The sequence below is a fragment of the Telopea speciosissima genome, chromosome 6 (assembly GCF_018873765.1).
Source record: "Telopea speciosissima isolate NSW1024214 ecotype Mountain lineage chromosome 6, Tspe_v1, whole genome shotgun sequence".
In the NCBI taxonomy this organism is placed as follows: domain Eukaryota; kingdom Viridiplantae; phylum Streptophyta; class Magnoliopsida; order Proteales; family Proteaceae; genus Telopea; species Telopea speciosissima.
Window position 1 is genome coordinate 62,354,193 of NC_057921.1, and position 14,165 is coordinate 62,368,357.

The 14,165-nt window shown below is 38.6% G+C and overlaps 1 protein-coding gene across 2 annotated transcripts; it reads right to left on the reverse strand.

Moving 5' to 3' along the window:
* Nucleotides 1–6,683: 6,683 nt before the first annotated feature.
* LOC122664936 (UDP-N-acetylmuramoyl-L-alanyl-D-glutamate--2,6-diaminopimelate ligase MurE homolog, chloroplastic) lies at nucleotides 6,684–14,013 on the reverse strand. 2 transcript variants are annotated; one of them, XM_043860975.1, is made up of 5 exons: nucleotides 12,072–13,999; nucleotides 10,913–11,029; nucleotides 10,361–10,536; nucleotides 9,948–10,093; nucleotides 6,684–6,817 (listed from the first exon to the last, which is right to left on the reverse strand). In XM_043860975.1, the coding sequence occupies exons 1-5, from the start codon at nucleotides 13,942–13,944 to the stop codon at nucleotides 6,799–6,801; spliced, it is 2,331 nt and encodes a 776-aa protein (XP_043716910.1). In that variant the 5' UTR covers nucleotides 13,945–13,999; the 3' UTR covers nucleotides 6,684–6,798. The 2 variants fall into 2 exon arrangements, with proteins under 2 accessions (XP_043716910.1, XP_043716911.1); XM_043860976.1 differs by lacking the exon at nucleotides 10,913–11,029 and having other exon boundaries at nucleotides 12,072–14,013.
* Nucleotides 14,014–14,165: the final 152 nt, after the last annotated feature.

The window sequence follows — 14,165 nt, forward strand, 5'->3', positions numbered from 1 at the left end:
ATTTTCAATTGTATTCAAAAGGTCCAATATTATTTAAAATCTTTTGAATTTTTATTTTCTATTATTTTTTTGGGAGAATGTTTTCTGTGCCGAGGGTGCAGGCTACGCCCAGACAAGTGGGGTGAGGTGGGTGCAATGACCACCCTGCCCCCTTGTGTGGCCGGCCCATGTGTTTGGACGCAGCCTGTGCTGCAGCACAGAGAACATGAGCCCTATTTTTTTTTCCCATTTCTTTTGACGGCACTTTCTTTTCATACACGGCGTAGGAAGCATTCCTTTTCGTTCACCATGGACATTAATGAGGATAGGATGAGAATTGTAACAAGGGTAGGGTCATTTTTGAACTTTCATTTTATAGAAAGAGTATTAATAATTGTCAAATCATACCATTACTAGTACAAAGCCAAGGTGTGGTCCTAGTTAACCTAGACACTCCTAGGTGACCTAGCACTTGATCAACCACATAATATATGGGTCTTACTTGCTGTAACCATGGTTGGTCGGAAAATAATCTTCTTCAATTCTTTAAACCTATGGAGTGCAGCAGTGCCAGGTGGAGATGTCGACACCTGACAGCTCGAACATCCAACGATGCCGAGCTCGAGAATAAAAAAAAATTAGACCGTTAGATGTTCGAGTTACCGGATGTCAATATCTCCAAGATAAATTGGCTTGAATGTTGTTGGCTCGAATCCTGTACAATAGGGATATTTTGGATAACAAATACATTATATTCATTAACAAGTTACCAGGTGTCGACATCTCCTCTATACTGTCTTTTTCTTTTTCTTTTGTCATTTACACAAATCAAAGTGATAATTTTAATTTAGAGGGATCAACCTTTTTACCATGACTAAAGCCAACCAAATATTAGGGTCTATTTGTTTGGGAGGTGGAGCCAAGGAGATAATAATAACCAATTAATTTTTTATGTACAAATTTGACTTTGAGATCATTTTTGTCGGTTCAATTTATTAAGGAAAACAACTATTTCTACTCCTATTTTTGATACTTGATAGTATCAGTCCATACCTTTCATTTCATTGCATGTGAATTGCTTTCTATGGAATCCTTTTATAGAAGTAGAACTAATGAGAATGTGAGCCGAAATACTAAATAAACATAAGATGATACATCGTTCTTTCATTATAAGAGGTCGAACCCCTAAAATTTTCATCTTCTCAAGTGCGATGCACTATCCAGTGCACCTTTAAAGTGTATTGGACAATGACCACTGCACAAATGAGGTGCACTATCCCTTGAGATGATAAAAATTTCACCCCTTATGGTAGATAACCCCATCATGCATCATATGATTTTAAGTAACATCTAAAATAGCGATTCCCTTATAGACTTGTATCTATGATTCACATTATTATTCAGACTCAATTTCTTTCCATCCATGATAAAGAAAGAATCTCTTCATCCACTTGATTTAACATTTTGATTAGAATGGAGAAAATCATTTGGATTGTAAGTCCGTTGATAGTATAGTATCATATCACTATTGGTGAAAACTTGGTTCTTATTTTTCCTGATAAATAATTCTCTTTTTTTAAAAAAAAAAAAAAATCGCTTCATTCCGTACAAAGCAAACAGATCCTAAGGGGCTATTTGGGGATTTGGGTCCGCTAACGCGTCAGCTGAGAAGAAGGGATTTCTCCGGTTGTTGCCTTTGTGGTTTTACGCAATGAAGAGTTTTCGTCATCCAAGTGGTGATCGGGTCTGTCTGACGTGTCGCCGACATTTCCGTTATTTTTATTTTTTAATTAGTTAAGGTTTTAATGAACCCTTTTAAAGTTGGAAGTCAAATTGGTAAGCTATTTTCTACTAAAAAAAAATAAAAATTGGTAAGCTATTAGCTAACGATAGTCGTCAAAGAAGCACAATGAGTTACGTCCGTAACTCGTAACCGGTGGATGAGAACTCAGAGCCGCTGATTTTCCGTTTGTTGGTTGGTTGTTAGGAGATCGTAGAGATACAAACCCTTCTAGGGTGGGGGCAGTGGGGCCTGCTTTGGAACATTTTCATGGAATATACGTTGATAATACTAGTAATTTGCTTTAAATAATCTAATAACAAAAAATATACTTGAACAAATCTCTGTCAAGGAGTGTGGCCTATGCTAGTACTTCCATGAGTCTATCTCGGATTTGGTTCCTTTGTAATGCGACACAATGTGTAACGTGCCATTCGACGGTTTGCAGTGTATGGGCATGCAACCCAACACACAGGTGGGTTGTTGGCTGCGTGTCCGTGCGTTGCAAACCGTCGGATGTGCGCTACACGCTGTGTCGCACTACAGAGGAGCCCCACACATTTATACTATAGGAATTGAAGAGGATAATTTTCCGTTTTAAGGAAGAGAGAGACAGACACATGGAAGTGCTGGCATAGGACACTCCCGCAGACCCAGACAAAAAACTACTTCTCTAATAATAATTAACAACAACTAGTACAGAGCACGCCTAGGTATCTACCCAGGGGCAGAGGCATCATCTTACGATGCTCTGGTAGAGGGCGTAGGAAACACCGCCAAGTAGAGATCTTTTTCCAAAAAAAAAAAAAAGGAAAAAAAAACACAACAGCTCTATCTTTCCCTCTCCCAATCTCTATGTTGTTGCTGAAAACCTCCCTTCGATGATGACGTGGTGACATAATAAAAATCTGTTACCACAATGATATATATAATCAGTTTATCATGTTTTATGAATAGGAGAAAGCATGCATTTTTCTATGGATCAAGTTTTCCTTAAACCATGATGAATGAAAATCCATTCACCACGAGTCTTCAAATATACATGGGAGGATATCAGATGGAATTTTGAACATACTAAAATCCAACTTTCTCCTTTTGTCTATTGACTTGAATGTGACATACTGGGTTGTCTTGCAATGACATCATAGAAGGTTTGGACTTGGGGAAGTTACATTTGGAAAATTTTTAAGAAGAGATCTCTCCCTCAATTTACCAAGGACTGAAATATCCTTTCTCATTCCAATCAAAGGATCGATCAGATCTCATGGATTAAGATGTACTCTCTCTTCACCGTAGGTGAAAATAAAATTAGTCCTTGGATTAAGAGGTACTCTCTCTTCACCATGAAATCTTCCTTTAGGTAGGGAATTATTTTTTGGTTATCTAAAAAACAATATTATTTTATGGGAAAATACTGTTTAGATGGTCTTCAATCTTGAAGAGAACCCATTCATATATATCTTAGAGCTATTCTAGTGAAATATTTTCTCTTGTAATTTGTGTCCTTAAAGACAAAGTTGCCAAAAATCCACTTGTCAACCAAAGTTTTACATTGCCGTGTGGGAACGTTCATCTGGATGAAGACAAGAAGATCTCCAAAGGAATTTTTTTTTTTAAATGATAGCTATCCATGTAGCAATGGAAGGTGATGTTTGGAAAAAATCACAAGATAAATCTGAGTCATTTATTTTTATTATTATTTTTTTATTTAAACCGTCTGTACCCACTAAGAATTGGAAGAGTGTACAAGAATGTCTAGAATACTGTTACACATGTATGGATATATAAGAGACAAGTGTCAATAAAAAAAAAGGGTATTTGATTGAACTAGACGATATTTAGAAAAACAATAGACATTTGTGACAATAAAAATTCACAAAAAGAAAAATATCAAAGGATGTGCACATATCAAAATCTTATATATATCCTATTTTTCATTTAAAAAATTTGGGTACTCTTTCCGTATGAATTTATTGGTTAAGAAAGTTGATGAGGACAGGCATGCTAGGGTAGTTGTAGAGAATATGTGACTCAAAAGAAGAGAATATGCCACTGAGGCAAGTTGTTGATTTTGACCTTCAAATTTTGAATTTATCAAGGGGAAGAAAACATACTTGCATGCATTTAAAATATGAGAGAAAGAACCCTGGGTGCGAGCGCTGTGCTGCCCCTATTCCGAGACACAGGGGCGAGTGAAATGATCGCCACTCCCCCATGGAAAGATGAAGGCGAAAATTTTTAAGTATACGACGGTCATTTAGCTCGCCCCTGTGTTTGGGAAATGACTTAAATTTTTTAATTTTTTTTTAGTAAGAAGGAAATGACATAATAGTTTCAATGAAATGAAATGTATAACTAACAAGAATTTTACCAAAAAAAAGGTATAACTAACAAGAATGATACACGCATTACCACATATTCCTAGCAAATACCACAAAGTCAAATAAAATAAAATAAATAAGATTACAAGATTTTAATGAAGACAATGGTATTTTTGCTTTATTTTTTATAATTTTAGGTTTTGTACGTGTTGACTTATTCTCACTTTGATTTGGAGAGAAACGTAAAAGTGGTGTTTCCTAGGATCAAACATATAAATACTAAAACTATTTAGCTGGCACTCTTTGCCAATTAAGAGGGGATTCACAGCTAAGAGGGCTTTAAAGTATAACGTTACTCCTCCTTTTCTACGCTTTGCCAACTATTTAATTTTGATTTTAATATGATGAATTTAAATCTATCATCAAACAGGATATATTAAGTAGGCTTTTATGTGCATCCCCCCTCTCCACCCAAAAACTGGTATTTCACGGCTCTCTCTCGTAAATTTGAAGTTATTTCTATAAAAAAAAAATGGAAAAATGGTCTCTGTGCTGCAGCATAGGCTATGCCTAGGCACATGGGCCTGCCACTCAGTGGGGCAAGGTGGGCATTGAAGGGAAGAGAAGGGACGAGAAGGGAAAGGAAGTCAAAAGTTTCAAACCTAAGAAGGAAACTTTTTGTACCCATTATTGTATAAACTACTTAAATTTCTTACCATATTTAGAATGGGGAAAATAATGCTACCTGATTGCATGGCCCCGCACCTAGACACGAAGGATGCAAAACGACTGCCCCACCTCCATGGAAGGTGGAAATCCCATCACCCATTATGCTTGCTTGCTCCCAATGGCCCCCATGCTGGCTTGGGGCCACCCGACTTGCCCATTTAAAAATGATACTTTTTAGATGTGAAATTTCCATATTTAGACATAATACCAAATTTTCCTTTCCCTTCAATTTCCCTTGCAACCAAAAGGAGCCGATGGGTTTTTTCCTTAAAAGCCATTTCCATAGTTTCGCCAATAGTGTCAAAGGCTAGAATCAAGATTGATTTCTCTTGTGCTGCATTTCCAGTAGGTTGAAAGGGAAGGTTGTTCCCAAAGATTTCATAACATTACATTCCTAGAAAAAATAAAGGATCCTCTCCAATTCCCTAAAAGTGCAGTGTGTGCAGTTTGGGGCTGAGAGCTTGACACGTGGAAGATGTTAAATCCAATGGTGCCGAGCTTGGTTGACCCAGTTTTTTTTTTTCTTTTCTTTATGAGCTTGGCACCGTTGGATTTAACATCTTTCACTGTCAAGCTCTCAACCCCAAACTGCACCACACTGCACTTTTAGGGAATTGAAGAGATTTTTTTTGGGGGGGGGGGGGGGGTGGGGTGGTTGTAGAACACAAAATCCGATCTCTTCACATTAGAAACTTGGAAGGAATCTCATAATATTGGGGGTCTTCAAATTGAAGGGTAGAGCACCAAAAATGACCTACATAACCAAATATTGGGGCAATTTTTCATCAATGCTTGGCACAATCCAGAATGTCTTTAAATTTTTAAAATGGGCCACTGGCCCAGTCCAAAGAGGCTAATAAATAGGTGGGATTGAGGCCCAGCATACAAGCCAAGATACTCTATCTCAACCTGCTCAATTACCTCATCGACTCCCTCATGCCCAACCTACATGGATCTGCAAAGATGGAGACAAGGAAATTGTATTTCAATTAATTTATTCATTAAAAAGAAAAAAATCTAATATTTTTTGAAGAATTAAAAGTTAAAGTACTTTAAGATGATTTTAGTAGGGTGACATGTGTGGTCACCTGCAAACTCTTACAAAACCATCAACAATTGTGCAAAGGGAATCATTTACTCCATTTCCCTTTCTTCTAAAACATTTTCAGAAGTTCCCAGTTATAGATGGGGGATCGGGCTCCTCTCCTGCGAGCCCGGCCCCCAGGGAGTGCCCAGTGAGGAGCCCGGACCCCAGGGAGTACCCAGTGAGGCATCCAACGGCACTGCGCTTCTGGGCGTGCAGGGATGTGTGATTACAAAAATTTCCATTGGGTAGATAATTGCAGCGTGAGGGAACTGGGGAAGTGTCAAACATGAAAGAAGGTGAAACAGAAATATGGGGAATGAATAAATGATAGCAAACAGCTATAGGAAACCATCAGCTAAGGACAAAAAATCACTATGTAGCAGACCCTTCACCTGGACTTCTCTTTAGTGAAGAGCAGCACCATCAGAAACCATCACTGCCTTGCCTCTCTTATGCATAGAGTGTCCTCCCATACTTCTGAATGTTTTTTTTTTCTTTGGTATTTTCTTTCTTATTTTAATTTTTTACAAGTTAATTTTTACAGTAATTTAAATTCCCAAATCAACACGACAAGGACATTTCAAATGACATACCAAAATATGAGTTCCAAGTATCAAGCAAATTGATGAGAATGATTTTCGGATCTTTCAGCTCTGCTCAAAAGAGGTACATCAGGATCAAAGGGGATACATACAGCTCACACCATGTGTTCTGTCAGTTGCCGTAAGTTGTGTGGTTATTTCTGCTTTCATCCAACCACAACATGGAACTCCAAGATTCATTTTTGAGGGAGTCAACTGAGACCTGCTAGTCATCTCAGATGAGTGCAACAGGCCCACTGTATTGTAGCTTTTTCGGGTCGGTAAGGCTCAGATCTATTTGTACTTTTTTCCAACAAGACATTAGTGACTCTCTGGTAACCTGCAACAATACAACAGAACAAGAGAGCCATAGAATTATCAAACATGAAAAGTTTTCTAAACATATGATCCTGAGTGATGATTAAAAAAATCTTATTCCTCTTGATGACTAATAATCACAGGGTCAGACAATTTATTAGGTTTAAGAGGTATTAAAAATAATTATACCACAAAAGAGATTAATTTTTCAATACATTCCTCTTCTTTTTCCATTGGGGCTGGGTTAGCTAAATAAACTTTCTTCTGCACTTGCCTCAACACATACCCCACCCACATAAGCACACACAAAAGAGAGAGAGAGAGAAGCAAAAGGGGAACATATTCCTCATTAAACAAAAGAACAGGAGAATAAAACTGATGGGCGTATCTGTTTTCACTTTCATTCTTTCCATACTTTTATCATGCAGACTTGATATATAATTACATTATAAGATAGTATCTGATTGTTAAACAACATTTTTTAGAATAATATTTCATGACCATGCATGTATCTTACTGTAAATAGTACTCTATATGATATGACAAAAAGCAAGTAAGCTAAAGCTATACAAGTATATACACATATTTTCAACAGAAACAATGCTTTATTAATGATAATAATCTGCGACACGCTGGACAAATTAATAATTATTAGTTTGTACAAATATTAATTCATAGCATAATATACTCAACATACATTAATAAATGATAACACACTAGGACATCTTAGACTAATTAATCATTAGTTCCAATGGACGAGTGCAGATAAAGAAGCTAGTCCAAAAGCGTAGGATTAGATTAGCATCTTGGAACATTGGGTCTTTAATGAGTAAGAGTCTAGAATTGATACATATTATGAGGAGAAAAAGGATTAACATAGCCTTTATTCAAGTGACTAGATGGAGGGGTAAAAAACCTAAGGAGTTGGACTGCATTAAACTTTGGAATATGGGGGATGAAAGTAACAGAAGTGGAGTGGGCATAGTAGTGGATAATGATTTAAAGAATGATGTGGAGGATATTAATAGATTTGGAGAAAGGATTATATCCATCAAGCTTATGTTGGAGAAAGAGGTGGTCTATATAATTAGCAGTTACACACCCTAAGTAGGATTGGATGAAAGTAGTAAGTTACAATTTTGGGAACACATGGACGAATTAGTGCAAGGTTTTAATCAAGAAGAAAATATTATTATAGGGGAATGATCTGAATGGATAAGTTGTGAGAGATTGTAGAGGCTACGAAGGTGTACATGGAGGATATGGTTTTGGAGAGAGAAAGGAAGAGGGGATCTAAGTTTTAGATTTTTCTGTAGCTTATAATTTATCCATTGTAAACACTTCATTCGAAAAGAGAAATGAGCATTTAGTTACTGTCAATTAGTGTAGGAAAAAGTAAGAGAGAAACAGAGAAATCGAGAGAGACGATGTGCAGAATTGGGAGTCACATAATAATCGTGATCTCCCTCTAACCTTCGTTAAATAAATTTCATAAGGGTAAAACAGGGAAATAACAAACTAATAAAATAAAAACAACTTCCTAAACTATCCTCATCACTTCTCTCATCTCGGTATTAGCGCCAGCTATACAATTCTCGCTAATAGTTACCTTCAAAAGTAGCCATCATAGTAGCCAAATAAATTTCTTCCTAACTAGAAGGTTCAATAGATTGTTATGTAAGGACAATAAGGTTATACTTATACCAGCGGGGAGCCTAATCACACAACATAGATTAGTGGTCATGGATCTGTGCCTTACTATGTAGAATCGTAAGAAAGGTGAGCTTATTTGCCCTAGGATAAGGTGGTGGAGCTTAAAAGGAGATATTTTGAAATCATTTACAGATAAAGTGGTCAAACAAGAAAAGTGAGATTTTGGGGAGACACTAATACGATGTGAAACGAGATGATACGCTCTTCATCCACTTCTAGCTACATATAAGATATCTAATGAGGATGATTGGCGTCATAACAACATATTCCAGATCCAGACCAAAGTACGATGCAATGAAAATCTATGCACAATGGTAATCGATGGAGGTAATTGTACCAAAGTCGTCTCCAAAGACGTTGTTCGCAAGCTCAGTTTGAAGGCAAAGCCACATTCTAACCCCTACAAAGTTGCTTGGGTGAACAACGCCAATCTAAAAATCAATTAAAGGTGTTTGCTTATATATTCTATTTAGGGGTTGATTGATACAGTGCAATGTGACATCCTACCTCCGAAGGGGTGTCACATCCTTCTCAGGTGACCATGGTTATTTGACAAGAAGGTACAACATTGTAGCTATGAAAACATTTATTTCTTCAAGCACGGAGGGCTCGAGATGAAACTTCTTTGTGCAAAGGACCTTCTGACCATCAAGCTCAAGCAGACCTAATAATGATCATTTCTTCTCCAACAAGTTGACGCGAGTGGTATCCTTGGTTCCCATCCAAACTTGGAGTCGAGTTCTTTTCAGAGGAGAAGAGCTGATGCAATTGTGTTAGCCTGGTTGGACCAGAACGACCCACTTTGGAGACCCAAGGTATTCCCTTTTCTTTTTCCCCCCTCTATTGGGAAATGGAGACTTATCTTTTAGCCTGCCCCTTGTTTTGGGAAATGAAACTGAAGTACAGGTGCCTGCTTGTGTGCCAAATTCCTAACTATGATCTCAACACTGGTATACAGAAATACTCCTTACATCTGCTATTCATAAACAGTAATGGTAAGAGACATAACTCAGCAAAATTGCTTCACTTAACCTAGATACGATGATAAACCAAGCAGAAGCAAATAGGTTGTTTACTTTTAGCCACTTGCATGTGTGTGTAGGTGTCAGATACGGGCTTGGGTACAAGTTTATGAGCTAGCTCAGAACTCATAAGTCATAACTCTGAGTGTTCATCAAAATGGGAGATATACATGTTCACAGTTTATTCTGACAGTTTATTTTCTCCTCCAGAAAATGTTTCCAAAAATATAATATTCATAACTGTAACTTCTAAGCCACATCTAACATATATGCTATTTTTCCTCGGCATACAGCTGCTGAATCAACAGTGTTACCTCAGGTGAATTTAATGGATCCAGGTACCACAGTCCATAACTATGTCTTACTGACCTAACCAGTAAAAACCTCATTGAGAAATAATATGTATAATTGACTTACCGCCATGGGAACTCACTAGTGTCTATTCCAGCTTGGTGAAGCTCATCAACATACTGCAATGCTTCCCTGCACTCCTCCCGGTCATCAAAAAACTCCTTCTTGTCACCTTCTATTTGGTATGTTTCATGGCCTTTGCCTGCAATAACCTGCAGCATATGAGGCAGTAAGAGTACTGAAACAGATGCCGCAGTGAATACAGCAATGCCCTGATATTCTTGACTTACTCGAGCCAATCACAAACAGTAATTATAAATGACCCTGAAAAGAACAATCATCTTAATAACTATTATTATTATCAAAAAATTTCAACTTCTTGTATTGAGCTGAGTGATGTGTCTACAACCCCATATAATATTATCACACAAAAATATTTGACTACAGAAGAGAAGCAGGTAACAGTTTCAGGGACTTACAACCATATCACCTTCCTCTCCCATGGCCACTGCAGCCCGCACAGCAACCCGCCTGATGTCATGAAGAAAAAGCCGATGACCATTTGGAAGAGGTGGATAGTAATCATTCTCGCCATGTTTCAAGTAATCCTGCATGGTCCATCCTACACCAGCCAGCATGTCATCCAAGATATCCACTGGTGAAGACACAAGATCAAAAAGTTACTTAGGAGCTCAGTAATTTGATCCAATAAATAATTCCACATTATCATCAAGTATTGAGAGAAATGGAGGGAGGGAGAAAAGGAAACAACGAAAACAGCTCAGTTGAATCAATTGTCAAGTGGATGAAAAAACTGTACAAGAAGATATCATCCACCAAAGATAAGCTGAGCTCTATTCAGCACCATCTTATCTGCCCACCAATTCCCATGTTTTTGCCAAATCTCGACTACATTTTCAACAAAGAGAGCTAAAAGGGTGGGCGCAAAGCAGCTTTGGACAGAGGGAAAAATAAACAGATCTCAGTTCAACTCCTTTGATGGCATTCCTCTATTCCATACAATTACTTACATGGATCTTCTGTCCTTGGATTGTCAGATGTCAGGAGAACCACATCACTTTTGTCTGTCGCAATCTTCGTCATCATGGGCCTCTTTCCTCTGTCTCTATCACCACCACATCCAAACACTTGATTCAAAGCATTAACAGTTTGTCAGACACTCAGACGTGGTAAAAGAAATCCATTACTTGCTATCCTCTTTTATTACATATGAAGTTCCAGTAAAACAAAGGAATACATTTTCACCTTTTTTTATTATTATTTTATAACTACAGAAAAGAAAAAGTATCATGATTGCAATTGCCACTAAGGTTGCATTTGTTTTACTGTGAAACATTTTATGGAAAATATTACTATTAATAAATTGTATTTCATATTTTCCTGCCATTTGGCCTTTTTTTTGTTGTTGTACATGACCCATAAGCACATCTGGACATGATCAGTGTGGGAAAGAATCCAACCATAGGATTGGAGTGGAGTCTTCCATGGGTGCCAAGAGTACCAACGATCAAGATACCATCACTATTTTGGGTAAACAACACCCTGAATTTTAAAATGGAAGTCAATTTCCAACTTTCTGTATTGCATTCAATAAATATTTCCTCCTTTCTAATCCTCATACAATTTTGTATTGATTTTAAACAAATTCTGTAAAATATTTTACTGCACAACAAACGCAGCCAGGAAAACAGACACGGGTAGGAACCCCTTATACAGTCAGCTGTATCAAATTCTACACAAGGACTCTCTGACTGAGACATATGAAACAAAACCATACTTTTTTAAACCTAATTAGTATAATATCGTTAAAAAATTAAAGTAAAATGAGATATCAAGTATCAATCCTTTTGATCTCCAAGCCCCACTCATTAAGTCAATTGAAACTTTTTTTTTTTTATAGTTGGGTCCCAAGAAGTCAATTGAAACTTACTAAGCTCATTACCCATCAAGGTCTAGCGTTTGGACTTGGTAGTCTGAACCCCAAACATTAAATCAACTTGTTGAGTTAGGAGTCAATCATTGTTTGACTATGTTTAAAATTGCAATAGTGGACAAATATGGATATCCCTTACACAGACACGCTTTACATGAAATACAATTACAAAATACATGTTTCCTTTAAAAGAAAAAAGGACAACAACTAAGAGAGAGGGAGGAAAAGAAACATACCAGTTATAATTCTTCGTGGGCCAAGCTCCCTTACAGCATCAAGCAGTCGAGATAATGCATCAGGAGTATGAGCAAAGTCCACAATAACACCAAATGCCTGTTCCTCATCTATCAGTTCACACCTACCAGGAACTGCATCAACCTCTTCTATCCCCCTAACAATGTCCTCTAATGGTACCCCAACAGCAATTCCCACAGCCACTGCTGCTAGGATGTTGTAGACATTGTGTCTTCCAATCAACCCTGATGATATCTCTAATATACCTTGGGGGGTCCTGACCAAGACCTGTGTCTCAAACAGTGAGAGCTCAATCTTCAAGGGGTGTACATCTGCGCTCTTGTTTTCCATTGCATAGGTCACTAAAGGAACATCTAGGTTCCCTTGTGCAATAAAGAACGGTGCACTTAGGTCATCAATGTTAACAATCTTTCGATGCCGCTCTGGGTCCACCATCCTTCCAAAAAGTTTTGCCTTGGCATCCCTGTATTCCTCAATAGACCCATGAAAGTCCATGTGGTCCCTCGTCAAGTTGGTGAAAACTGCAATATCAAAATCGACCTCATCACACCTCCCAAGAGCAAGACCATGAGAAGAAGCCTCCATGACAACTGCCTCCGTTCCATTGTGAAGCATCTTTGCCATCAGCTTCTGAACCATGACAGCATCAGGTGTAGTATGGTCGGGTGATTCCAACTTGTTATCCCCGTGGACATAATAGGCTACAGTACTCAACAACCCAGTCCTTAAAGCCATTGCTTCATACATGCCTTTAATCAAATACGCAGTAGTCGTTTTTCCATTTGTGCCTACGATCCCAATAACGGCCAAATTCTTAGATGGATTCCGGTAAAATGATGCGGCCATCACAGGAAGGACTGCATTTGTATCCTCCACAATGACAAGTGCCTTGCAACCTAATGTCTCCTCTATATCAATCTCCTTGCTGGCTACTACAGCCACAGCCCCTCTCTTGTCAGCCTCGCTCAAATACAAATGGCCATCAGTTTTCATCCCAACACAGCACACAAACAGATCACCTGAACTAACCAACCTCGAATCATGTTGGATTCCTGTAATCTCGACCTCTAAATTACCACAAACAGATACAGGTACAACCTTGCTCTCATCCAAAAGCTCCGCTAAAGTCATTTTAAACGTGGGTTCCACAATTCGAACCTTGGACTTGCCATAACTGTCAAAATCGAGATCAAATGAGGGGGAAGAAACAGTAGAGCTAGAATTATTCACCTCCTCCTCGAATTTCACTGGGTTCTCTTCGTGGTATTCCTCCGTAATAACCGTAAGCCCATGAAGCTCCTTAATTTCCTCCAAGTCCACAACTTCTTCGGGTTCTAGCTCTTCAAGTCCTTCAACAGTTGCATTCGTCATTGGCTTTTCTTTCTTGGGGTTGGGCTTCAAGAGGCCTTGCTTGACGAATTCCTTGCGCTTGAGAGCGATAGCCCGATCAATATCTCCGAACAGGTCATCACCGGAATTCTCAACAGAAGTGGATTCTGGGTTGTCAGGCGCATCTTCTTCCTCTGCAAGGGCAGACAGGAAAATGGACTGGTCCTTCTTGAACTGCTCTTCTTGAAGCTTGCGGGCACGGGCAGCTTGGCGTTGAATCTGCTGAAATTTGGACACTCCATGTTCGGAATCCTCCGGAGCTTCAGGTGGGTCGTCGTCCGCAGGGGTCGGGTAGTATTTGCCGTCGGAGCCAATGGCGAATGTAAGTCGAGGAGGTTTTCGGCGAAGGAAAGTGAGAGAAGGCAGTGGCTTGAATTGCAGAATTGGTGAGGTGTTCACATAAAGAGAGGAGAGAGGCTGGGCTGAAGGAAAGAAACCCTGGAGGGAGAGAGAAGCAGGACCCATGGTTGATTATGTAGAGAGCAGAGATGTTAAAAACAGTGGATTTTGGGGGGGGAAGAGATTGGGTTGGGAAATACCGGGACGAGGGCTAGAGATACTATAATTTAACTGAAATCGCACATCTCAGGTGCGTCTTTGATAGAAACAGTAAAAAGGCAAATAAATTGCAAGGTACTTTTTGGCGCCAATACCTACGTCGCGACTCGGACAATAGAATTGCAAGG